The sequence below is a fragment of the Pyrgilauda ruficollis genome, unplaced genomic scaffold, assembly GCF_017590135.1.
Source record: "Pyrgilauda ruficollis isolate IOZ18807 unplaced genomic scaffold, ASM1759013v1 scaffold2, whole genome shotgun sequence".
NCBI classification, from domain to species: Eukaryota; Metazoa; Chordata; class Aves; order Passeriformes; family Passeridae; genus Pyrgilauda; species Pyrgilauda ruficollis.
Genome location: NW_024519206.1, coordinates 3,054,804 through 3,080,519, shown reverse-complemented (window position 1 = coordinate 3,080,519; position 25,716 = coordinate 3,054,804). Strand labels below are relative to the sequence as shown.

Below are 25,716 nucleotides of genomic sequence, written 5' to 3'. Positions count from 1 at the left end.
GAACTATCTGAATCCCCAGTAAGGAATAGTTTTATTTTAACCTTATATAAAAAGGCAGACTTAATACCTGACATAATACTTGACTATTTCAGAAAATTAAAATGTAACTGGGAAAGAATTGTTCGAGAGGTGACCACTCAGATCTAATGTTTATTACAGTGATGAAAATTGCTACTGGTCTCCAATATGAACAGATAGATTAGGTTTTATAATTGTCTCTCTGTCAATAGGCAGAATTCACAAGGACTGTTTAAGGTGTTTGGATGAAAAAGCTTATTCCTATAATATAAAAGTATTCCTATAATATAAAAGACTAAATATTGCATGTGCACCATGTACCACCTTTTCTGTTTTGTGCCTCAGCCTCCCTATGAAGTCTGTTAGATCCCAAATAGGAAAGATAAATTCCCAGTTGAACAATCTTTTTCCCAGCCCTCTCCCTTCCCAGAAGAATGCTTTGTTGTGTATATGTCATCTTTTGATTCAGGTTGTACTTGTGTTTCTGCAATGTGGTTGTTGATAAAGGAATAATAAATGCTATTTATGTGCTGTGCTCATTGTTGACAGTTCAGTAGTGTTGAAGCACCACGTGCCACTGATGGACTATACAAATTCTCATCTCTTTGCAGGTAAATGGTATTCCTGAGGAAAGAAAACTAACAGAAGCAATGAATTTGTAATCAAAGAAGGCAGCAAATTGTCTCACTTCCTTATTTGTTCTGGTTATTGCATGATTTTTTCTGGTGTATATTGTGCATGCCCACAGTATTATGATGGTTTCAGTGCCAGGAGTACAATCACTTCCATATAACTGATGTACTGTATCCTTTTGTACTTTGGACATTTTTGACAATTTGTAAACACTGATAACTTTTTATATTTGTTACATTCAGGAAGTAATCTAACAATCTTATATATACATATATATATGTATGTATGTATGTATGTATATATATATGTATTAATAAATATCAAGCTTTATTCTGTTTTGTGATCTCTCCTGAAAGTTTTAACAGGGAAATCAAAACTTCAGAGATTCAAAGGATTTCAGACTGTTAATGGGATGATATAATTGCCTGACATTTGCACAGGAAAAGAAGTAGTGTACAAGCATGAAAACTTGTGCAACATGATGAGGCTCAGAAATAGTATTGCATATATATTAGGTATTAATTTTTTAGAGATTACCAAATATAATGAGCAGAGTTATTTTTGGAAAATAAATAAAGAAATAACCCCCTAGAGAAAGTAACTAAAACTTCTCATGATAAAAATTGGGGTTTTGTTCTTTTAACAGATATTTACACTACTTCAAAACTTGTAAGCAATAAAGCATTTAAAATCTGTCCATTCATTCACCTGGTTATGTTAGAGGAAACTGTTACAAACTATTGTAGGCAAAAATTAATGTCTGCAAATAAGGAAGGATTTAATTTGGTACAGTATACCTGGACTAACTCTTTAAAAACACTCTTTAAATTTTTTTGTGGTATTCACAATAAAGTACTGTTTATTTTTTATATCCTCCACATTTTTTTTCTTTTTGGAGCACAAACTGTTGTGGGAGAATTACGTACCCAGTAAACTAGGGATTATATTTTCACATCTTAAAAAGGACTTAATTAAAGGCATACTTTGCTGGGAAGTGGTTTCTTTGAGAGGTATTTGTCCATGCAGCTGAAAGCTTAAAAATATATGGACTTTGCTAAAAGGATTTGAACTGGTGTTTCCATGTTTTTCAATAGATAACTATAATTCATCTACTGACACTTTTCACCAGCTTTTAAATGAATTTCTGATGCTTCTTTAAATCTTCAATCTAAGGACATCACACAGGACTTCAGGGTCTGCAGCTGTAACAGCTGACACCAAGAGTTCTTGGGGTTTTACCTCAAAGCATGGCATTGTTGTATGCTGACACTTACGCTTTGTCTTTTTTCTGTAATATTTTCTCTTTCAGAAGCTGTATGTTCATCAGGACATTGCATTGTAAGCAGAAAACTGCGTCTGCTTTAAAATTGCTAAATGCTGGCTACATTTCCTTAGCTGAGGTTCCTGAAGTCTCTGCTAAGAGAAATTTGAGTAATTTTGGAATTTATGACTGAGAATAAAAGGAATCCGTAAAATGAGGTCATTTTGTAAAAAGACCAAAGTAGTTGCTCTTGGTTTTGTGGTTTTCGGTTTGTTTGTCTTTGTTTTTCTCTTTTTACAGTTATGACCCAGTTCTGTCAAGACACAGAACATTAATTTACATTAATTTTTAAGCATCAATGATGTGTTTGTAGGCTTGGACCTGAATGCATTATTTCAGCAGATAGAACAAATTCTGAGCTGCTTTTTAGAGTAATTTTGAGCACTAACTATGATAACTGTGACAGCAAAGTAGATAAGCAGTGCTCAGTACGTGGTACCTACTTGTATATTGTCAAACCTTCAGTATCAGTTTACAAAGCTGCTCTGCATGCTCAGCACAGCCCACAGGATGTGGCAGCAAATCCTGCTGGTAGCTGTCAGACCAGGAGAGGTAGCCCAAGCTACAGGCATTCAAGTTGAGAAATTAAAGGCAGTTCCTGAGACAGATGGAATAAAGAGCCATTGGTACTCACTTTTTGAGTGGCATCCATCATGCCTTCCTACCTCATCCAAAAGATACCAGGAAAGAGACTTCACCAGTCAATCAGCCTCCTCAGAGACATCCCCCCTTCTTTCCAGCAGCTTGGATGGTTATCAGTGAAAAGTAAATCACTAAACTGCACACTGAGGTTTACAGTAAATTAAACCTTTTCATCTCTTACCCAAGCCGTAAAAAAATTTCAAGTACAATCAGCATTTGGCTTCTATTACTTTATACTACTATTTTCAGATGTATCAGCTGTCAGTGTTTTGAAACCAAAATGAATGGAATGGATTTTAAATAATGATTTTTAATGCAATGTAAGATTAAACTTTGTAAATAGTTCTGGGTGTGGATTATAGTAATTTCTGATAACTACAGGATGACATGACAATCAGTGGATCTACCAGTTGAGCTGCTCCCACCTCATTTGTATTAAAGTAACTTTTCAGTATATTTAAGGAAATAAACTGTTACATAAGTGCATAAAGAATTAATTTGTAGCAGTGCAGGCTCCACCTATTTTGGAAAGAATCTAATCATGTAGGTCACTCAGGTATTAAGAATACCTGAACTATTTTATGATCGAAATCTTCATTTATCTGAGGTAAGTTTAATAACAAATTATTTATTTTTACTTATTAAAACAATTACTCTGAAAGCATAGATTTATAAAGCTGGTTAAAGAAACTTAATGGCTAAATAATTAGTAATAAGACAGTAAATTCACAGCCTCTTTTAATTATATGATGGCAATATGAATGGATATTGTACTAAGTTGCAACCAAATTAAACAGAAAGCCCTCCACATCCCTTTGTACATAAACAAAATGTGTAATCTAATAAAACGGAAAACACAAAAGTAGTTAAGTTGTTGCCTGATTATTTTACAAAAGGGTGCCTGAACAACATTGTTAAAGCTTTTAATGTTCCAGCCACAATACTGTATGCTTGGGTCTGAGACCTGGGGTGGAGCTAATGGTGCAGGGTTTGTTTAAATGGGGACAATGCCTAAAGAGATGTCCTAACTGGAGAGGAGGGAGAGGATTTGCTGCACCTGACCTATATATCTCCCTGATTATAAAATCAGGAGCTTTCGGGATCACAGAATCACAGAATATGCTGAGTTGGGAAAGAGACTCATCAAGATCATTGAGTCCAACTCCCAGCCCTGCCCAGGACCATCCCCAAGGGTCATACCATGTGCCTGAGAGCATTGTCCAAACACTTCTTGGACTCTGGCAGCTTTGGTGCTGTGACTACTTCCCTGGGGAGCCTGTTCAACCACCCCTCTGGGTGAATAACCTTTTCTGATATCCATCCTGAACCTCCTGACACAACTTTAGGCCATTTCCTTGTGTTTTGTCATTGGTCACAAGCTTAAAGAGATTGGTACTTCCTTTGCTTCCTTTCCTTTGAAGGAGCCCCTTCTACTGAGAGTGGGATTTCAGTAGCTCAAGCAGAATCTAATTTCTGTCACTCAAGCAAGTCTTCAAGTTGAGCTTGGTTTCTCGATGTTGCCAGACCAAAGAAAAGCCGAGTCAGTTCCTCTGCCTTCCTGCAGAGCTCTGCTGCAGAGTTCCTGGCAGGGAAAAGTATCCAACGCCTCCACTGCAGAGTTCTGCTGAGGGCCCCTGAGTTCCGGGCTGGCTTTGGCTACTAGAGCTGTAATTTCATCAGAGCAGGGACAGTGCCATTTAGTGCAGAGCAATTCCTGCCTGCATCTGCCTTAGTTTGTGATACAGTGAATTGCAGCACAGCTCGAGACAAGCAATAGAGAGTTTTTACTTAAATGATGCTGGTCCCATTACAAAAATAAGCATCCACAGCACTTTTATTTAATGTTTAAATTACTTCATATTTTTACATAACCTGAAAAGAAAATATATTTATCCCACATACAGTAATAGTAAACAAGTGCATTATTTCAAACATTAAAAATAAATCTTTTAACCAAGTCTGTACAACAGATAAATAGAGTTATATCTACAATAGTTATGCTGTGAAGAACAAAACAAAAATTATCCCTCAAGGTCACAGTTCCCTGTTGCTCATAATACTGGCATAGATGAAGGTTATGCTTGCTATCCCCCACTATGGTGTCCACCTACTCTTTCCTTCAGTCACTCACTCAAATGTGTTGATCAATGAGGTTAAATTCCCAAGCATTGGAAGAAATGTGCACACAGAACAAACAGCTGAGTATTTTTTCAGTATCTTGAAAACAGCTGGCAGGCTTAGTAAAACTGCTGAATTTGGGGGAAGTAAATGATTTCTTTTTTGTTTTTTATGATGAATGACTGCTCATTCTTTAAAAGAAACTGTTCTCCACCACACACAAAAAAATAAAAATTGAAGTAATTATTTTCATAAATTTCTTTTGCATCCATTCATGGCTGCAAGATTGAATTCATTGTTTTACCTGGGACAAGAACAAAAACATGTATGTGACCGTATATATGGTACAAATTAGGATTCATGTTGTTCATAATCATACATAATTGCACATATGCTTGGAAAATAATATTGCTGTCATGTTTTTGACAGCTAACAAATAATCAGAAGAAGAATAAAATGAAAAAGCAACTAGAGGTCAAACTATTACTTGAACAAAACCCACAACCAACAAAGAAATGTCCATAACTTCACTGATTAGTAAAATGTAAACAACAGCTTGCCACTGCCATACTGAAGGACTGTTTCTTTCAATTTTAAGGTTTTTGCTAAAGGAAGAAAATTAGTAAGAAAGACTGGGCACTCCTGAAAAGGATGGGAAAAAAGTTTTCTCCAAACAGCTCCAAACTCATTTCACTTGTATTTCTGAGACTCAACCATCTGCATGCAACAAAGTTGACCACTCAATCCCAGCTCCTCTTGATACCAACAGACTGACTTGCATCCTCTTAAATGAAAACGCTATTACAGCATAGAATATGGCACGAGTTCCCTAGGAGACCTAATTCAAGGTCACCTACAAACACAGGGAGAAGGTCAAAGATCACTGTTCCCCTAAGATCTGATGGAGTGGATATAATGGGATTCCATCTGATTGGAAAAGGTTGGAGGGTCTTCAACAAATTTCCCATCTTGAACTGAGTCTGAATTTTCATTTTTTTTGTTCACTGGGATTGTACACAGAACTACATACAGTTAAATGAATTAGTGAAAAATTTATGAAAAAACAAACAATTTTAGGAAGAAAACCCAAATTGTCTTTATAAAAAAATTTCGACTCAGAATTCACCATATTTGCTGAGCACATCTTAAATTTCTAAAAAAACCCCTCATAAAGTATTATGTAAACTTGTATATAACCTTCAACCACTGAATTGATGATTACTTTCTACTTCCACATACCAAGGGTTTCATCTAACGTGTATTTACTATTTCCACCCCAATCACTAGTTTCCAACCAGCAAGTTACCGCTTTGCTCAGAGCCCTGCCCTGCTCTGGCTGCCCGGCGGCGGTTCCGGAGGCTCGGCTCTGCTGGCTGCGCTCCCCGCCGAGGCGGGCAGTGCGTGCTCCGTGTGGCGGGCGCTGCAACAGCAGAACAGCGCAGCCCCTGCCCTGGGCTCGCCCAGCGCCGGCTGAATCCCGTGATGTGCCCATGATACCGCTCGACCACTGCACTGCTTCGTGTCTCGTTTCAACAGATATGTAAACAGAAACAAACATCCAGTAGAAAGGACTCATTTTCACATGCAATTCTGTACAGTGCACTCTTGTTTCTCAGATTATTTGAGAAGGCTATTTCCACACAAAATATGTACATTTCCACTATATACATTTTCCACACGCTTAATTTAAATGTCTTCTTGTACCTCCAGTTGAGAATTTTTGTTCAGGCAGACACAAAGTAAACCTGAAGAAAGTTTCCAAGTTAATGCCTTGACTGATCTTGCATTGCTGAGAAGAAGTGTAGTCCACAAAAAAATCCAACTATGCATAGCAACCTTTTCAGCAGAGTTGAGTTATCTTTAGGAACCACAATCTGTGCTAGATCATTAGTGATCTGAGAAATCTCATGTGCCACGCACACAAATATGAAAGTGCTGACAAGAACATTAAACATTGGATATCCAGGAATGAGCACCAAGATCCCCTTTGTGTCTGCTGCCAGCCAAATATGGTATTGGCAAATGAAGAGCTAAAAGAAAAAAAAAAAGTGTTTAACACTACTTACATATGTAAATATTTTTACTTAACTAAAACCCATAGAATTATTACTATTGCATCAACTGACAAACTTCTGCTTAAGTTGAAAGCTGTTTTCCACATGTCTTTGTTACACAACAAAAACATGAGCTTGTTAAATCACAGGGTGTTTGCTTGGCCCTTAACCAAATACAGTTCAGGGGAGCATTGGATACATTCCATCAGTGCAGGGAAGAATCTGCCTCCCTCCCTTGCTGTCTCTCTGGTGAGGGTCTGAACTGACATGCTGGCGAATAAGAGAGAGTGCTTCACCTGCTGATGAATGCACAGCTCCCTGGAGCTGATCAGCACCTAAAGCCTACCAGGAATTGGAAGAGTGAAATGTGATCCTTTTAAAAACCCACAAAATCCTGTACCCCATATATACTGTATTGCAATGAGTTTCTCCTAGAAATGTATTTTAGTAATACAATAAAATGTCTCATTTAATACCACCAAACAGCAAATAAAATGAGAAGCAAGAGAATTCCTACTGTTTCAAAATATACACTCAATGGAACAAGGTAACACATTACAAAGGGGTTTACTTGAAATGGTGAATTTCTTTATTAGTCACAAAAAGCTTTCTAGGACAAACACATTTATAACTGTTCTTACAATAGTAAGTAAAATTCATGCAAATTCTTCAACTGACCTAAATTTTTATCTTCCAACTGCATAAACCTCACAGTACACTCTAGCGTTTTATCCTCACTCCCACCACCTTAAATCACCCCATTCCCTAAAACAGCACAAGAATTAAGCTTGCTACTGTGAGACTGCTATTTCAGCCATGAATTTTAAGTGCAACAAAAGCTATAATGCTAAAAAAGGTCAAACATGACAACATGGCATTTAGTAGGCCAATAAATGTTTTCTCTGTGTTATAGTCCAATCTAGACAATAACCACCTACTACCACCTTGCATTTCTAAGTTTTAATTCACTGTACTTCTGGTCATTCTACTTACCTCTAAAGAAATTTTGCCGAACCAGGCGAAGAATGAGCTATACACAGATCGGACATATCCAGGAATGTTCCTGATGAGGATGAAAGCTAAAATCTTTGTTTTGTTTTGTTGTTTTTTTTTTTTTAAAAAAGGTAAAACAAAGAAAGTGACTGTGGATGACAAGCCAAACAAACACATAAAAAGTGTATCCATTTTCACTGCACTAAGTGAAGTGCATCATGCAGTAAAATTTATTTAGAAGCTAACAAAAATATAAACCAAACCCGGTTTAAAAAATCCATGCAGTTTATACTTAACAAAGTAGGTATTGAAACTAAAAATATTGTACACAAATGCCTACAGCACAGCAGGTGACATTTACATCTCCAGTAGAATCATGGCCTTGATGCTGACAGGTGTTACTACATGCCTCCTAGGCATGGTCACAAAACATGTAAAACCATGCCAGCCTAAAATAAACGTGGCCACAAATTTGAGTTAACCCTCAGTTTTTAAAGAGAGGGTGTCAAGATGAACACAATAATATTAAAAAATTAAATCACTCTTGCTGTCCCTCAAGAGAGCAGGACAAAAGAATAAGAAAAGAAACAGGGCACAGAACTAGAAATAAGAAAGAAAAGAATAAGAAAGAAACAGAATGAGACAGCTGGGGTATAGTGGGGCAGGGGACACAGCACGAGGAACATCTAAATTTAAGAAAACCACCTGCATGGCTCTGTGGCCCACCTCTTCTCTGCCTGGAAGTGACTACAGGGTCCCATAGGTTGCTCCCTACACTAATACCTCCCAAACACTCCTGCTTTTTTACACTTTTCTTCTCTTCCACAGCTTTCTTCTTTACCACTGCTATGCAACTAGTTAAAAGTTGGCTTTGGACTTAAATGGCGTATATGAAACCTACACTAAGGACATCCCGATAAATCAAAACCACAATCACAGTGTGCAATTTCAGTGCTTAAAGGCAATGAAAAACTGACTAAGCAACGAAGAGTTGCTAAACTCTTTTTCACTTTCAGACATGGGAATGAAGCTCAATATCTGGCATTCCATGAAAAAGCACAAATATATTTTAAAACAATTTTTAAAAAAGCTCAAATAAGAACAGACTAGATTCCATCACAGTACTCAAAAGGACTAATAATTACCTGCACCACAGAAACAGAAGGATGTAGCTCATTGCATTCTGTCTTGTTTTTACAGCTACTAGCCCAAATAGAGTAGGTCTAAAAGATATTAAAAAATTAGTCTGTGTAGCAATTATATGTACATTTAAAAATTAAACAAGAGTATGATATTTTGAACTGTTTTAGCATTAGTTGGTTCACTAAGATGTAGGACATAACAGAAAAAAAAGACATGACTTAACCTTTGTGTTTCTCTCAAATTCTTCTTTGCAACTAATGAATACTTATCTCTTGAATAATTCTTAATACAACTTTTTTCATCAAAAATAGACAAGCAATCAAGTGTGGAAATAAGAGCTGTGTAATCCATCATGTTATTTTTATGATCCAATTTTCTTTTAAGCTTTGAAATGAACTGAAAGAGTAATGATGTTTTCATCTACATCTGACTGAACAGAAAATATTTTTAGTGAGTAGATAGGTACAGAAAAACCCAGCTAAAATACTTCCAAATAAAGATCTGATTTTTCAAGGTTTGTTAGATAATACTGACTAAACAACATCAGAAAACCTATTTTTCAGATACTTACAAACCTGATTATACTAGGTTATAATAGATACTTACCAAAAAGGACACAATTGAAATAAATAATAAAACATTTGAAACTCTGTTGGAGAAAAGAGGATCTCCTTTTCCTTCTGATATCATCTGTTGCTTCTGCAATGCCAGATAAATAAAAGCAAACAGCATCCCATGAAAAACCACCTGTAAAAGACAAACAGAATGAAATTAATATTTCATGGCTTTTCCAAGTACTTCAGGTATAAACTCTTACTAGAAATGCTACCAGAGAAAGTAGTTTTAAAGCTATGTTTTAAAAGGTCCTTTCCCAGATTTACTGAAGCAAATGAAACCAGACTTTTTGGTTTTATGACATGAGACAGTCACAGACTGCACTTCTAACTCAACTCAAAACCTACAAATAAAGATCCTTTACTAATGCTTCAGAGAGCATTAAAGACAAGACAATTAAATTTCAAGAAGTTTTCAAGTACCTACTATCCCCTCTGCAATCTATGCCACCACTGAAAAGGCTTTCTCTGGGGAAAAACCACAAGTCTGTGGCTTTCTCCCAAACTGGCAGGTAAAAACATTGAAGCAGGACAAGTGCTTCCCTCTCTCACAGACACAATTCTTCAACAGAGATTTTACAATCTTATGCCAAGTTCTCATCAGCTGGCAACATGAGGCCATTTCAGGTCCGCACAGTGCTTGTCCTCTGTACTTATTTTGAGCTCTGCTCTTCAGCAGCACCACCCAACTCACAGTGCCCACAGAACCCAGCAGTGAGCGCAGGCTGCCAGGCAGGTGTGCTGCTGCTGCCAGCCCGAGTGTGACAACGCTCTGCCACCCAGACTGTGCCTCCTGGGGGGACACAGGTGGCACTGATCCCGTTAAGGGCAAGTTCAGCACTTAAAGGCTTCCGTCTTAGAAACTCCACTCACCTTTGCCAAGAAGGGAAGGAAAAAAGACCTGTCTGCCTGTTCTACTCGCCCACATTGCAGAGTCAATAACTGGAAGGAAAGCACTTTCCCAGTGCTTGGAAAACAATTTAAAAATATGTACAAGAGTGGTCTGGTTTGGGCACCAAGACCCTGATTTTAATGTTTCATATGTTACATTAAAAGAAATATATCCTTAATTGATACAACTTCCAAAAAGTATTATTAAGAAAGGTACCACAGTAATTTTCCCTGTCTTTCAACAGACTTAAGTGTACAAGTGTTAAATTTTCACAGTAAAATTTTTGAGAAAAGACAGATCTAGGATACTTGATACTTCATTTTTTTAAATCTAGAAGCAAATAAATCAACGTCCATCTTTTAAGCAAGGCTTTGATAGACATTTGCAGTACTAAAGTGGGTGCAGCTTTGTCTTTTATTAAACACTGGGGAAACTAATGTTTTCTCTGGAGGGAAGGAAAACAACCATCCCTCTTCCCACAAATGAAAACATACATTTAAAAGACAAGTAAAAATTTATGCAAATGTTACATACGTAGCGATCTAGCTTCCACCTAAACCACCATTCATAAACATTCCCATTCAGTTCAAAACACTTGGACAATGGCCAAAATGAAAATATCTTCTCAAATGCACCCTGTAAAAGACAAACATGGAAAAAGTGTTAACACTGATGTCAACTGTATTTACTAAATTTAAATCAATAACATGGATTTCCCAGAAGTCTCCCCCATTAAAAAAAAAAAAAAAACAAACCAAAAAACAAACTAACAAACAAAAAAACCCAACCAACCCAAAAAACAAAAAACAAACCCAAAAAACCCCAAAAACTTCTTCACATGAGAGAGAGTTTGAGTTGAGTTTTGCCTCCCTTTAGGGTATTTGCACACCTTCCATTTTGTACTGCTCCTCATAGGGAGAGATCCACTAACCACTAACAGGCTGTGATCAGGAATATGCACTCCAAGACTACAGTTCAACACGCTGAAAACCAGTGAGGGATTAAAACCACACAACTCCCCTGTAAGATCCTGGAGAGACAAACTCTGCCCTGACTTCTGCCAGCTGTACTTACAGCATGCAGGGAGACACTAATTTAGCCTGAGAACCAATCTTTTGATGTGGTATCAAAGCCAACTCTAGGTCTCGAAGAGACACAGAACTCCATTATCACCATATCACCATATGCATCCCCATATGCTAGCAAAACCCAGAAACTCTAAGCACATAAAAAACCCCACCCCAAACCCAAAGCATAGGCCCTCGTATTCACTACATTCACAGTAGTACATTGAAAATGTGTTAAACATAACAAACCAATGAGTAAGACACACAGTTGTGGGTTTTTCCAGCACCCAAACCAATTCAAATATGAGAAGAAATCAAAAGGATCTTTTATTTTTTCTTCTGTATTTATGATACTGCAGCAAATACACAAGTTATGAGCACATCAAAAAGTAGAGACAGGTAATAATATACTCTTAGGTCATTAAGGATAAATACAGCCAGGATTTACAAACCTGAGAATATGACAGAAAATATATACATGTCAGTAAGCAGATCAGTTTCAGCAGTAAACCAAAGTGCCACAGGCAGTTCCCTGAGGAAGAAATAAATTAATCATTATACTGTCATTAATTTTTCAATACCAAACCCCAGGACACATTAAGTAATAACTGCCAATTATTTAGCATAGCTATGCTTTGCAATAGATCCATTCATAAATAAATGTTCAAACATTTCCAGCAATATTTTATCACTATCTACATTTAAATTTTACTTTAGGCCATTAAAATAAACATTCACAGCAACTAAAAAGCTATTAAGCCTAAACTAAGCCTCATGTCTAAGACTGGGACAAAATACATAAAGCAGAGAATTTAGGTGTTCAAACAGAAACACTGTTTTAAAACTGCTTTCCCAAACACTCTGCACAGGCAGTCCCTATTCTAGGTGGGTGTAAATAAATATATACATAAAAATCCCTGCTTTTTGTCATGTGAAACCAGTAAATATTATTAAACTTTGAGACACCAGTTTTACTCCAAAGTTCAACTGCAGGTCATTAAGGACAAGTATCTTCTTGAAACAAGCCTGACAAACTACTCCTCAAAGCTGTAAACTGATACTAAACTCTACCCAAACCTCAGCATTGCAATAGAGATCATTGCCCTCTCCTACCATACAAATTGGCAGCTGTAAACAGGATCATAAACAACTGAAAGTTATCACTGAAAGATTTTTCTAGTTTCACAGTACACTATTGCTCTGAAGTACACAAGAGTCATTTCTCTGTTTCTGGAAGAGAAGTGCCTTTGTAGAAAAAAAAAATTAAATTGAAGATATTTGCTTTCGAGCGATCTTGTAAAACTACTCCTTAAGTGTATTTTTGCAGCATCTATTCCTGGTATATATTTGAAATGGGGATATTCCTCCATCAATAGGGAATGAGGATTTAAGGCTCTTAAAGTTTTAGTTCTAATTTAAGTAAATTAAATAATAAGCATTTATCACATGCTTTACAGCTTTTTAATGAACTGCACCACAAACTGGGATTTAACTTCAATTTCTATTTTAAATATTTGTACCACAAGACATACTTCTAATAGCTCATTTAATCCAAGATACTAGGATAGCAAGCCCCATGTTCTTATTTGGCCAGCTAAGGCAGAATTGGTGCTCAAGATGGACAGACACTTTGGCAACACAGAATGAGAAAGTCTAAACACTCCCTGTTCACACTGCACCCCAGCGCACGACAGACACTGCCCCAGCCCCAGCAAGCACAGACAGTGCAACCTATCGTTTTATTTCCATCCAGTAAAATTACAATTCTTGTAAAACACATTCCTGATGATCAAAACCTATTAAAAAATATTCTAATCCGACTGTAACCAGAGGCAGAGTTTAGTCATCAGCTGTTATATTTTTCAACGGACCTAATTCACCTATGACAAACTGTATTTCTGTGAGCAGCTGTTTAGCATATTTTGACTAACAAAGAGACTGAGATCTACTAACGATGCCATTTCTGTATGATTATCATTGTAATAACATACATGTTCTACAGCAGAAAGAAAAAAAGAAATCTTACCATTTGCTTTCTTCTGGACAATCTGAGGCCACACAGCTAAGGTGGCATAAATGACCATAAACCAGACAGTGACTAATGGCACAAAATAGTAGAATTGGTAAGGTCGGTCCATCACTATGCACAGTACCACAACCAAGAAATTGAGACGAAATAAAACCTGGGGGGTGTCAGAGGAGAGAAAACAGAGGATATGTAAACTGGGAGGCAAAACTGAGAAAGATGAGGACATGTTCCTTTAGCACTGTACAAAAATATCTATGTCTATGCCTATACCTATATATACCTATATATCTATGTCTATGCCTATACATTGAAACACAGATGAAGTAGCACAGGGAACATCAGCAAGGCAGTGTAAGACTGCAGGCTGATTATGTGGTTCTGGGCAGAGATTGCAATGAAAAAAATATTAACCCTATCTGATTATTTCCCAGGCTGGGGACCAAGTGCTCTAGTTGCTGAATGCTGTTAATGTCTCTCTTTTTTCACCCCCATAAGATACTAAGACTAGCTCAGGGTAATGTCATCACCAGGCTGTAAATGTATGTTTAACAAGAACAATGACCTGAGTAACAGCACAATGTAAGACTTAACAGCAATAAAAGAAATGTATAAAAAAAAAAATTAAAGTACTACAGCACATGCTGCAAAACCTAGGAGTAAAGCCACAAAACCAGGTATGTTGTACAGTGTTGTTATGGTGTGAAAATCATTTTTCTTTATTAATAAACATACAATACACTGTCTTTGGAAGCCCACCTGGCTCATTACTTACATATTGCTATATACTGTAAATTGCTACTGCAATTGAATCTGGATTGCTATTTATTAGAAAATAGTTATCTTGTAATTTAAGAGTGTACATACTTGCATTTTTTACATTGTAAGTATCATTGATGTGGTTTAAGTTTGTATTAGATAAACACTACCAATTAAACAGCTCAGATTACATAGAACATCCATTTTTATTGTTTAAACCTTGGTTAAGTGATCTGATATCACATTATTTAGAGGGTATGGATATATTATGGATATTTTCCTATCTGACAAATTTATTTATAAAAATAGTAGGCAGATATTCTTACCTGACACACTCTGTATACACCAAAGTCCCCTTTTAGCCAAAAATATGAGAAGTGCCCATAACCTGTTTGAAACAGATACGCAGCAACCAGAACTCGAATGTGCATGTACACAGGCAAAAACTGTTGAGAAAAATATATATTTATATATATTAAAAATTATTTATTTTTATAATATTAAAAAATATTTATTTAAATATTTATATATTTATAAATGTCCATGTAAATGTTTTTGGCTTTCCTTTTGCCCCTCTCTTTTATTCTATTTCTGCATCGCAGTAAATCAGATTTTTTAAGAGAAGAAGTACTGTGGTACATTGCTCTGTTTCTTACGAAGTTCTTTCAGTGTCCTAATCTTTGATGTTAAAATCAATTTTTTCTATTTATTGCTCTACACTTGCCATATTCTATTACTAGTTATGAGAGACTTAAGAAGGGCTCTTTGAAAGCTCACCTTCAACAGTTTCAAGTTGCTAGCAATTAAAAATAAATTAATGTAATATTTTATACAGAGGAAACACTTTTTTTACTGGTCAAGTAATGTATATAATGTTTTTATCAGTCAAATCTACAATTAGAGAGAAAAATGAACTCTGCTAATACCATGTTTAAAACTACAGAAAAACCAGCATCATTTATTCATTCATTCATCTATTCAGTTATAATGCCCATTTACACTTTCTTTTGAAATAACACACCCAAACTGCATTCCCCCTAAAAGAAAAAGAAATTCAAATCACTTACAGTGCTTGCTCCAGAGATATGATAAATCAAAATAACAAGTTGCATCCAGCCCTTCCATTCATCAGTCTGTTCTCTATTTAACACTTTAGTCTAATGCAAAACAAAACAAGAGTGTTGCTATTCCAAAAAGAACAAGGAACATCTACAAAATGAGGAGAAAAAGTTCAAACAATAAACCACTATATGGGTAAATGGGTCTCAACTGTAAAAGTCTTGTCTAGTGGGCAAAGATTTAACATGATTTAAATTCTCTTTTAGCTGAGCTCTGATCAATCCCCATTTGAAAGAGTGAGAATGACTAAAGTGGTGACATCCATATGGCTTCAAACAGCCTTTGCATCTAATTCTATGCAGACATTATACTACTTGAGATGGCATTTTGTGCAGGTCAGTTATACTGACTTTGAAAAATTAACCTTGAATACTTAGAAATTGGTTATTTTACATACAACTTGGGAAACAACATTTTAAGCGGAATATCAAGGTGATCATTACCTCTTTGGTATTTTCAGTATAAAATACCCCCAAAACCAAGATATAGACGATTGGTATGAAGAAAGATGAATGTGTGTAAAATTTATTTTCCTTCATGAAAAGATTTGCTCTGTCACACAGATAAAAATAGGTCATGATTAGACCAAGTTTGCAAAAGCAGTGTAAGAGCATCTCTAAAGTAGAAACGTTAGGTGTGCTGATGGCAGGTTTCTTCTCCTCTCCACTTTCCAAATCAGTGCATGATTTGTTCTTCCGATAATTATTCCGATGAATTAAGGTGATAATTAAATATCCAAAAATGGACAAAGTAAAGAAACAGAAAGCTATCTTCTGTATCAGAGTGAGAGGAGGCTGAGGCTGGCAGCAGGAGCCATCAATGGGCTTCATTATTTTATTGCAGTAGACATTCATAAGAATCATTGCATTCTGTAAAAAAAAAAAAAAAAATGTAAGCAGTTTTGGTATTTAATTTATAATAAAAAAGATAACATTTCCATCAAAATAAATTTTCTTCTGCATCATGTGCTGACATCAGACATGCAGTTCTTCCTCATTATTACAAAAATAAAATCTTCCAGTCCCACCATATACCCAGTTGCATTCAACAGCCAAGTCAAAACACTTCTTCCAAACAAAAAATACTTTAAATGGCTAATCTTAGAACAGGAGGGTCTCTACTGGCTGTAGAAGGTCTGTAAATGAAAAATAGCTCATAAACTTGGGTTCTAAAGGGGCAGAGCAATGTAAGCTCTTTCACAAAAAGGGCAGGCTCATATGTATATGCATATACATACTGGTTAGTAAAAGAGATGAAATAAAGTCAGAGGCACTCCATGCAACCAGGGAGATCTATACTGTATGTTCGTTGGCTTCTTCATGCTCCTTACCAAACCAAATTTTCTGGACACATAGGGGGCATTTTAAGACTTACTTCTTAGCACTGCTTTACAAGTCATTACCATCCTAACTCATTCATACACATGAAAGCATGGAGTTTCCACTCAGGATCTAAAAGATCTAGTAGATTAACAGCTATTTTAAAATAGTTACGCACTAATGTGTCTGCTATTATGTTTTTTAAAATGCCTATAAAACTGACTGCACTACCACCCATTGGAATTTTCTGAACAAAATTCCCCGATGAATGCAGTCCTCATTACATCCATACTGCTTGCAGTTTCAGAATATTCACTTCAGATCTTGTTTTACTATTAACATTTATAATGTTGACCAGTGACAAAAACACTTACAGTATCTCTGCTTGATTCAGGGAGATGCAGGCCATCTGCAGACTTCATGATAGTTTCTTGTGCTATCAATTTTGATACACTGAACACTTTAACTTTAGCTTTGGAATTTCGGGAGCTGCTGTTCAGAATGCGAACAGCTGCTTCATTATAAGCATCTATTTTCTCATTAGTGATCATTTTCCGACTTTCACTCAGCATATCTTCATAAACAGGATCTGAATTTCAAAGGACAAAGAATAAACACATTAATTTTATACTTATCAATGAGTTTCCTTAGCTCAAGTTGCATGGGCTACTTTCATCTAAGAGGTCACAATTGTTTAATTGTGCAGAAAAAATGTACAGCAAGGAATAAATGAGGGACAAAGAATAAACACATTAATTTTATACTTATCAATGAGTTTCCTTAGCTCAAGTTGCATGGGCTACTTTCATCTAAGAGGTCACAATTGTTTAATTGTGCAGAAAAAATGTACAGAATAAATGACTGCTACAGTTACCACAGCTGTTTATCATGAAATGTTCTTATCACCATTCCCTATTAACGCATATGCAGTTGTAGGTTAGAAAGCTCTGTCCAGACATGAATGCTTGTTTAATGTCTCTGAATCCAGGAAAAGCAGATAATGCTAAAGTGCAGAGCTGCTTAAGCTTTCTCTCAGCAATGAAGTCACCCAAGAAAAGACTCCAAGGGAAGTCAGAATAGACATATGAAAAAAAAAAAAAAAAACCAAAAAAACCATCCATATGAAAAAACAAGCCCCAAACTTTCTCAAACCCTCTTTTCTTTTGTGAAAAAAACAAACAAACAAAAAACAGCTCCTTAGTTCTCATAGGTCATAAACATATTCCATTTGCTCCTGTTGATTCCAGTTTAACTTATGGCAGAATCTCACTTTTACAGAAAAAAAGGTCGACATAACTGCCTACAGGATTCAGAAATTATGTAAAGCTTAAAAGAAAGCGATATGGGGTTCTAGATCAAAAGGTCACCCAGAGTTCTTTAAGCTCCTGTGAAAAGCTCCTGCTGTGACACACTCTGTGAGATGCAGATTAATTTACTTTAGGTACCTCATGCCTATATTTGGATAACCAATATCTTGACAACCCTGTACAGACCACTTCTTCTCCCACTTGGGCTGCTAAAGAGCTCAGAGATTACGTAAATGAACTAGGTCCCTCGCAGTACCATGGTGGGACAAGTCTGACAGGTAACTGCTTCTGGTATAAATAAACATGGTTTTGAAAGGAATGGGAGACTGATTTGTTGATTCAGATTTACCTGTAGAACCATCTTTGATAGGAACTTGGATGTCACTGTAAGGGTACAGCTGGGTATACTGCTAACAGGGCTCAAAATCTGCCTATGTTTCTAACTAAGGTGATGACAATCTAAAATGGTGTGTCCTGTGGCAGAGAAACCAAGAGAACCTTCTACCTACGAGCTCATTGCTCAGTTTCAGGGTAATATTTTAGTTTTATTGAAGAAAAGCAAAACAATGTAAGTTTGGTGCCATAATAAAAATCTCATTAACTTATTGTGAGCCATGACTTCTCATCACAGTGTAGAGAAACAAGTTTCATTCTAGGGACTTAAATTCTCTATATTCTCAAGAGTGTCCATTCTAGACACACAAGAGGATGCATTTGTTCAACCTCTTCTATTATTTATATAATCTGAAAATTCAGTTCAACAAAACCACAAGAATACTGCTGTTGTGTGCACCTGTGCTCTTGACTCCCAGGAGGTATGTATGGAGCACAGCACAGGGAGAACAGACCTGGCATGTTGAGTCTGAGAGTAAGCTAACAAAGAATTAGGAGTTCATAAGGCAAAAGTTTTTTCCTGCTAGAGCTTTGAAATCTCTATCAGTAGTAGCAGCTATTTAGGTATCAGCTTAGTTACAACTGCAAGAAAGGAGAGACTGAAGCTCAACCAACCAACTGCAAGTAAGCAGTATGGATTAAGTTTTCCATATCCCACAACATAATGATTCAACAGACAGTGAGGTTAAAAATTGTTACCTACTGTTCATTACTTTACCTTGTAAGACCCAGTAAACATCACTACTTATTGCTAATTTTTCCAAAAGAGGTGCAATTGAAGTGATATTGATTTTATATTGTGCAAGAGCTTCGTTGCTGCCATTGTGAATCTTGATAGACCACTGGAGAAAAAAAGAAATAAATTCAGAATAAGTGTGTCTGAGGACCCTTAATTAATTGATTCCCTTGCTCCATTTGTAGCTATTTTTCATTATTTCAATACAGCTAGATTTCTTCAGTTTTATATTCAAAAGTGCTAAAAAAATTCTACTGGACCAAGCAGCTGTCCAGACAGATAATTACATTCAATCTCATCATCCAAATACAGAGTATTTAACATTCAACTTATGTGTATGTTTGACTTTTCATAAATTAAACTACACAAGATGTTTTAATTCAAAGTCTCCTGGTTTTATCCAACAATGAAGTAACAAAGCCACTCTTGTTATCAAAAAATCTTGGCCAGTTCAATCAATTCCACTCTAGACTGACTACAGCAAGAGATGCATGCAAACAAAACTTGATGGTGGTATCAAGTTCCAATATTTCCATCTGTTTTGCAGATATCCACAAAGGGGGAAAAAACCCTCAAAAACCAAACAAGAGCCATTTTAATTTCTGGTTTAATGTTCTATAGGAAATCCCTGGGAGAATGCTATAGCCACTCAAGAATTCCTCCTAACTTTTGAAAATTATTTCCCACACTGTATGAAAAATGGAGGCAGCTTTTTTTTAAAGTGTTACGGTATCTCTACTGACTTAGTCAAAAACTAAAAAAAGCAAAACCATAACAATTAGCCTAAATGTAACAAACCCTATTTATCTCTAAATAGCCAGATAAAAATTTCATCGTAAGACAAGTACACTAATTATTGCGCTTCCTGAAAATGTCATTCAATATAAATTAATACTTCATGAAACCAAATAATGTACAACTGCTCTGAGAACTCACACTGGAAAAAAAGAAGGAGTTTCTCCCAGCAGCTAATTACTTAATTTGAAACACCAACAGTATTTAACAGACAGTTAAAGCAGCATATTCCATACAACAGGAAGTCAGGAATTAAGAAGCAGAGCATGGTAGTCATATTCTCAGAGAAGCTCCTCTTCCCAAAATAAGAAAGCAACTGACTTTTGTATGAGCTGGAGCTCCTCCAGCTTACAGGACTACTATTTATAAACTGTTATGCAGTTGCCATCTTAAGACAGACATGTCCAGGCTGAAGTAGCATGACCAACCCAAGAGCTAAGTTAAAGATATAGATAAATTTCAAATGCAACGAAGTCCAAGAGCACACACCAGGTTAATCTAGTGGCAGGTTACCACACCAGTGTCAGCTATGGTGAGGTTGCTGATATGTCTGATTTTTGAAGATTTTATGTTTTTGGAAGTCCCTTAAAAGAGAGACTGTTTATCTTTGTTCAACTCTAGATATAATATTACATGTTTTGTATAAATATGCTAGTATTAAAAAGAGCAGAGCCTCCCCTGCATATTGTTAGTTTCTATCTCCTGCTGTCCACAAAAGGCAACAAGCTATGGCTAATATATACATATGAGTATAGGGAATTATTTAGCTAAGTGTCCTGCAGTTCTGCAACCTGACCTTTTGCCTGCCAGAACATTATTCATATATAATGGCATTTTCTATACCCATCCTAGGAATAAATGATACAGTCTCAGACTGAGAAATTATATTCTAGGCTTAGTACAATTCCTAAATCTCAAATATTTATGTGGATCCTAAAGAGGAAGGGAACTTAGGGGTTCACTTAAAAGAAAAGGAGAATTTTTGACGCCTCAGGAAATGTGTGGAAGGCTACATACACACACGACCTCCTCTTAAAATTGAGAGAGTTCATCCTTAGATGGGCATGCCCACAAGTTTCCAGACTGGTAGAGCCTCAACTGTCTGTAAAACAAACTGCTTTTGAAGGATTTTGTTTTAAATGCAACACATTTACCCCCCTTTACATTTCAGCTCCTATGAAAATAAATTAGCTAATTCTTTCCAAATTCCAATTCCGAAATATTTGGAAGTAAGGGACATTAAATGTGCAAATAATGAGATGAGCGTTTGTTTGATTCGACTTTGTTACTAGAACAGACTAATTAAGGGGGCCTGCTGAATTCCATCCCTGGAAGTTTTAAAGAATTGATTGACTCTTGCCAAGTACAACACAGGTAGAAATATCCTGCCTGGTGGCAAACTGATGGGTCAGGACACCTCTTCTGGTACTTGTCAGCACTGTTTTCTGTGATGCTGCAATGCATATCAGTGGTGGAATCTTCCAGTGCAACAAGATTCAGAACTCCAACCTCTTTAGTTGTTGAACTATCCATGTAAATTTATGATTTTTACCTATATATATATATATATATATATATATATATTTTAAAGAACTATGTGTGGTGAAAGAGACCATCCCACATTGGGCCATGCTCAAAAGTAGAATTTTGTGACCGAAAAAGGTGTATTAAAAATACACTTCAGTTAGTATGCAAATACTTCAACTTTTAAAATTAAAAATCTATTTTTAACCAAAACCACTTTATTAGCTAGGTTAAAGCAAATTAATGCTTATTAACCAGTATTGCTGAGAAAAAGCAAGTACTGTACATCAAACAGGTATAATAAAGTATACCTGGTATTTTAAAACTACTTTTTGTAACAACAAATTCACTGAGAATAGATATGTTACTCTAATCTGTGTTTAACAACTTGATCATGTAACCAACTTGAGAACATTAAAAGTTATCCTATAAGAACTTCCTACTTCACTAAAATCCCCTATATATGTATAACTTACCGTGGCAGCTCCTACTACAATTATATGAGGTTTTGCCACAGAACCCTAAGAAACAAACAAAGAAAGGAATTGGTTTTAAAATATTCTTAAATTATATTAAGACTCATATCTTCATTAACTGTGACTCACTGGCCTATCTGCTAATGGCTACAAAAGAGTAGATTGCAGACATATTGCAGAGAACATGCATCTGATATATGCAAGATACATAACAGAATTCATATAATATAATCTACAGAAGCCTGAAGCATCAATAAGCACCTATAATCCTGATCAATTTAGCAGCACAAGCTCTCTTTAAAATATATTTAAACATCTTCTCCTAAGGTGAAATAAACCATAGATCACACTTTTGAACTACTTGTCTCAGTCTCAGCATTGTCAAACATCTGTTAGAGCTGCTGCATTGACCATTGTCACCCCAGAGGTTGTGACAGTTCTGTGTAGGACAAAGACAAGGGCCAGTGTACTCAAACAAAACAGCACAAGAAAACAAACAGCCCTAAGTACCTCAGTACCACTTTATGCCAGCACAGCAAGGAAAACCAGCAGCTCTCAATTTTTTGTAGTAACCGCATAAAAAGAAAACCAAATGATAACTTCAGCTATCCTGATGGAAAGTCTTGTGCAACAATGATCAACAGAATAGCAAAATAATCACTGCGAGCTACTACTAAGTAACTCCAGGCTATTGAAAGGTCAACAAAGGAAGAAACAAGAAAAAATTAGCTGCCAATCTGTAAATGTATTACTTATCAGAGTTACATACAGAACAACATGGCAGCCTGCAGCATAATTGAAACATATAAAATAATTAGCATGCTAATTGAGGGAGATATTGAAAAAAAATAAAATCAAAGAATTCTTGACTTTGCAAATTATCTTTGCCCTTCACTCTGAAATGCTCAAATTAACATATAAACATAACATCATAGAATCATAAAATATCTCAAGTTGAAATGGACTCATATGGATCAAAATATTTGGTCACATTAAAGTGGAGTCATTGCAGCCACAGAGGAAGTAAAATGCCAAACCAGACTGAAATTCTTTTAGCTCTTAATAGTATTAATTAACTTGTTCCTGTGAAGTAGGGTTTTTCTAGTTTGCTTAGGGGTTTTTAAGGTCCAAGTGATACCATCCTTGGAAGACCAGGAGATACCCAGAAACATATACACCAGTAAACATCCCCCCTTCACCACTCTGAAGTGAAATTATAGATCTCTTAATACAAACCTCAGTCCAAGATTTGATACGTTGCCTCATAGAGCCATTAACTTCTGGATACCACAGAAAATCCTGTAAAAAAAAGGCAGTTATTCTGCAAGCTTAAGACAATCAGTAGACTAAAACCAAAAAGTGCAAAAAACCAAACTAATTGCCATCAATTCAATTCTAAAGGAAAAACATTTTACTCAGAGTGTGATTTCCTTATAATTAGCATGAAAAGCCTGATATCTTACTCCAGCATGGAAAACAGAAAGCAAAGAAAAAAAAGAGAAGAAGCCAACAAATCCACAAAACTTTTTCCTCATAAAAACCAAATTTTTATTTGTAGTTCAGGAGTCAGAATTTCACCAAGAAGATATTTTTTTAATGTCTGTTAAATGAGATGTCCTTGAGTTTCTACTGAAATCAGGGATAAATCCACATAAGGTCACATTTATAACTTATTAGAACTTAGTTTTCCACATCCTTACCAGCAGATTTTCTTTGTTCCAAAGCTTAAAATTGATAGCATGAAATCGTAATTTTCAAACAAAATCAAAACCTAACAATTCTTTTAGATACCAGGAGCAGTGCCCAGCTTTCATCTAGAAGGACAGTCTAGACTAGTGCTTTTATGCCTCCCAGGGAAAGCCATGACTTCCTAGCATTTAGTTACTCCTCAGGACAGCACTACTGAATAGCCTAAAAATACATGTTGAAGGGAAATGGCAGGGACCACACATGCAGAAACTATTGTGAGGAAACTTTGTAACAGAATGCTGAAACACTATCAGCAGAGAGGAAATCTCTATCTTCCACTCCTCTGGATTGTTACATTTTGGTAGTTCCCTTGAGTACTCTCAAGTCATTATTTGGCTGTGGAACCTGTGAACAATCATGCAGTCCTCTACAGTGGCTGAAGGACAGAAGAGTTACTGTGATGACTAGAAAGGGCAAAATTAAACTCTCTACTTGTTCCCAGTAATTTTCTCTTTTGATGGGCAAGTATTTTCCACATTGGGATTACTGGGTCACAGCCAGTCTAAATATGGAAATTCAGCTACTATGCCAATAATGATGAAGAGCATCAAAACAAGGAAGCAGCAGACTGGAAATATATTAATTATCAGACATCTCCCAAAAGCCCAGACGTGCCACCTCAAATCTTTGTGGTTAAGGAGTTTTGAAGATGTGACCCTGACAGGCTAGCCCAACGCAAATCACACTGCATCAGCCCCTTCCTCCTGCCTTGTGTTCTATCCCATCTTTTCCAGCATTCAGATAACCCCATGATGGACTTGATTGGAAAGGAATCCTACAAAGTGACTTTTTGGCTGAATTGACTCCTGAAACAACCCATTCCACAGCTTACCAGTGCTAGCTACAGCACAAACACAGAAACATGCTGTGAACGCCAACAGAGTAGGTCAGCACATGCTTAAATTGCCATGGGCTTACCACCCTAAAATGTTATTCTGTACCCTAAATCTTAACCATGTACACAAACAAGTACTGAAAACCCACATTCAGACAACTCAGCAAACACACTGCTTGTTTGGTTTTGGTGAATAGAGAATGAGTTTTCTTCAGGGCATAAATAAATACATGACTAGCACAATGCCAGCACTGCTGATGACTGTCATGTGAAGCAAAGAAAGTTATTGACGACAGCATCTCCATTGCCAGGGCAGAGGAGAACAGAGCCCTTCAGAAAAACTAGCCCCAAGTACTCTGTTTTCTTTCTTTAAATAGCCACATTATAATCAACACTGTGCTTATTTCTCCATGCAAAAACAGTGGAAGGAATACTTGTTGGGATAGCATAGAAAACTCAATGGCAATTACAATTACCAATCCAAGGAGACCCAGATATATATTTTTACAGCACAAAAAGAGTAGACTTCCTGGCAAAAGGTATGCTTGGAAAGGCCAAATTGTAAGATCTGACATAAATTATACATAGTACCAGAGCTCATGCCCAAAACTAAACCACAATACAAGTACTCCATGCCAAATTCTCTTAAAATACAGTATGTTAAGATGCACTGTGAAACATCTGTGAAATATTTATAAAGAATGTTGATGGTCTTAACCTTCTTTTAACTTCTCAGCTCTGACAGCATTTTCAATTATATTGTATGAAATAATAACATGATTATGGTTTGCAATTTAACACTACATAAAAACTTACCACTTTAATTGAAGCAGATTTATCTTCAAATGGGATATTTCCATGCTGTCAAAAAACCCCAAAACAAAGAAAACAAAGTAAGAAAAACTTTCAGAATGAAAACAAAATATTTACATACCTATGCTAACTTGCTCTCACACAATATGTATCTTCAGTGGAAAGGATTTTTCTTGTATAAACTTGTCAGTGTACTCACATAAAATATTTATGTTGCTTTCTTGATAAAACAAGCCACTAAAATAAACCGTTCTTTTTCCTGGAAGCAATCTAGCCAACAAAGTCTGAAATGCTTTCTGCTCACTCTGTTACAAAGGTATCAAATGTTTTTCTAAATTTAGCTTCCCAACATAAGAAAAACTTATGACTT

The 25,716-nt window shown here is 36.2% G+C and overlaps 2 protein-coding genes across 9 annotated transcripts in view; one reads left to right on the top strand and one right to left on the bottom strand.

Moving 5' to 3' along the window:
* SGCE (sarcoglycan epsilon) overlaps positions 1 to 3,767 on the top strand; it is a 33,172-nt gene extending 29,405 nt beyond the window's left edge. For 5 of the 7 annotated variants that reach the window (XM_041466577.1, XM_041466575.1, XM_041466574.1 and 2 more), the window contains one exon: positions 1,961 to 3,767. In XM_041466577.1, coding sequence (XP_041322511.1) covers positions 1,961 to 2,016 — 56 coding nt within the window. In that variant the 3' untranslated portion in view covers positions 2,017 to 3,767. Of the gene's footprint in view, positions 1 to 629 lie in introns of all 7 variants that reach the window. The other 2 variants (XM_041466573.1, XM_041466572.1) reach the window with 1 other exon arrangement.
* A 663-nt stretch (positions 3,768 to 4,430) lies between these two features.
* The window catches only part of CASD1 (CAS1 domain containing 1), a 28,817-nt gene continuing 7,531 nt past the window's right edge, over positions 4,431 to 25,716 (bottom strand). Inside the window, exons 4-18 of one of the 2 annotated variants that reach the window (XM_041466527.1) lie at positions 25,350 to 25,394; positions 23,186 to 23,248; positions 21,950 to 21,994; positions 19,137 to 19,260; positions 17,093 to 17,307; positions 15,843 to 16,268; positions 15,348 to 15,437; positions 14,607 to 14,726; positions 13,522 to 13,678; positions 11,948 to 12,027; positions 10,963 to 11,064; positions 9,529 to 9,669; positions 8,925 to 9,002; positions 7,780 to 7,872; positions 4,431 to 6,762 (exon numbers count right to left, since the gene is read on the bottom strand). In XM_041466527.1, coding sequence (XP_041322461.1) covers positions 6,496 to 6,762; positions 7,780 to 7,872; positions 8,925 to 9,002; positions 9,529 to 9,669; positions 10,963 to 11,064; positions 11,948 to 12,027; positions 13,522 to 13,678; positions 14,607 to 14,726; positions 15,348 to 15,437; positions 15,843 to 16,268; positions 17,093 to 17,307; positions 19,137 to 19,260; positions 21,950 to 21,994; positions 23,186 to 23,248; positions 25,350 to 25,394 — 2,046 coding nt within the window. In that variant the 3' untranslated portion in view covers positions 4,431 to 6,495. The remainder of the gene's footprint in view (positions 6,763 to 7,779; positions 7,873 to 8,924; positions 9,003 to 9,528; positions 9,670 to 10,962; positions 11,065 to 11,947; positions 12,028 to 13,521; positions 13,679 to 14,606; positions 14,727 to 15,347; positions 15,438 to 15,842; positions 16,269 to 17,092; positions 17,308 to 19,136; positions 19,261 to 21,949; positions 21,995 to 23,185; positions 23,249 to 25,349; positions 25,395 to 25,716) is intronic. The other variant, XM_041466528.1, reaches the window with a different exon arrangement.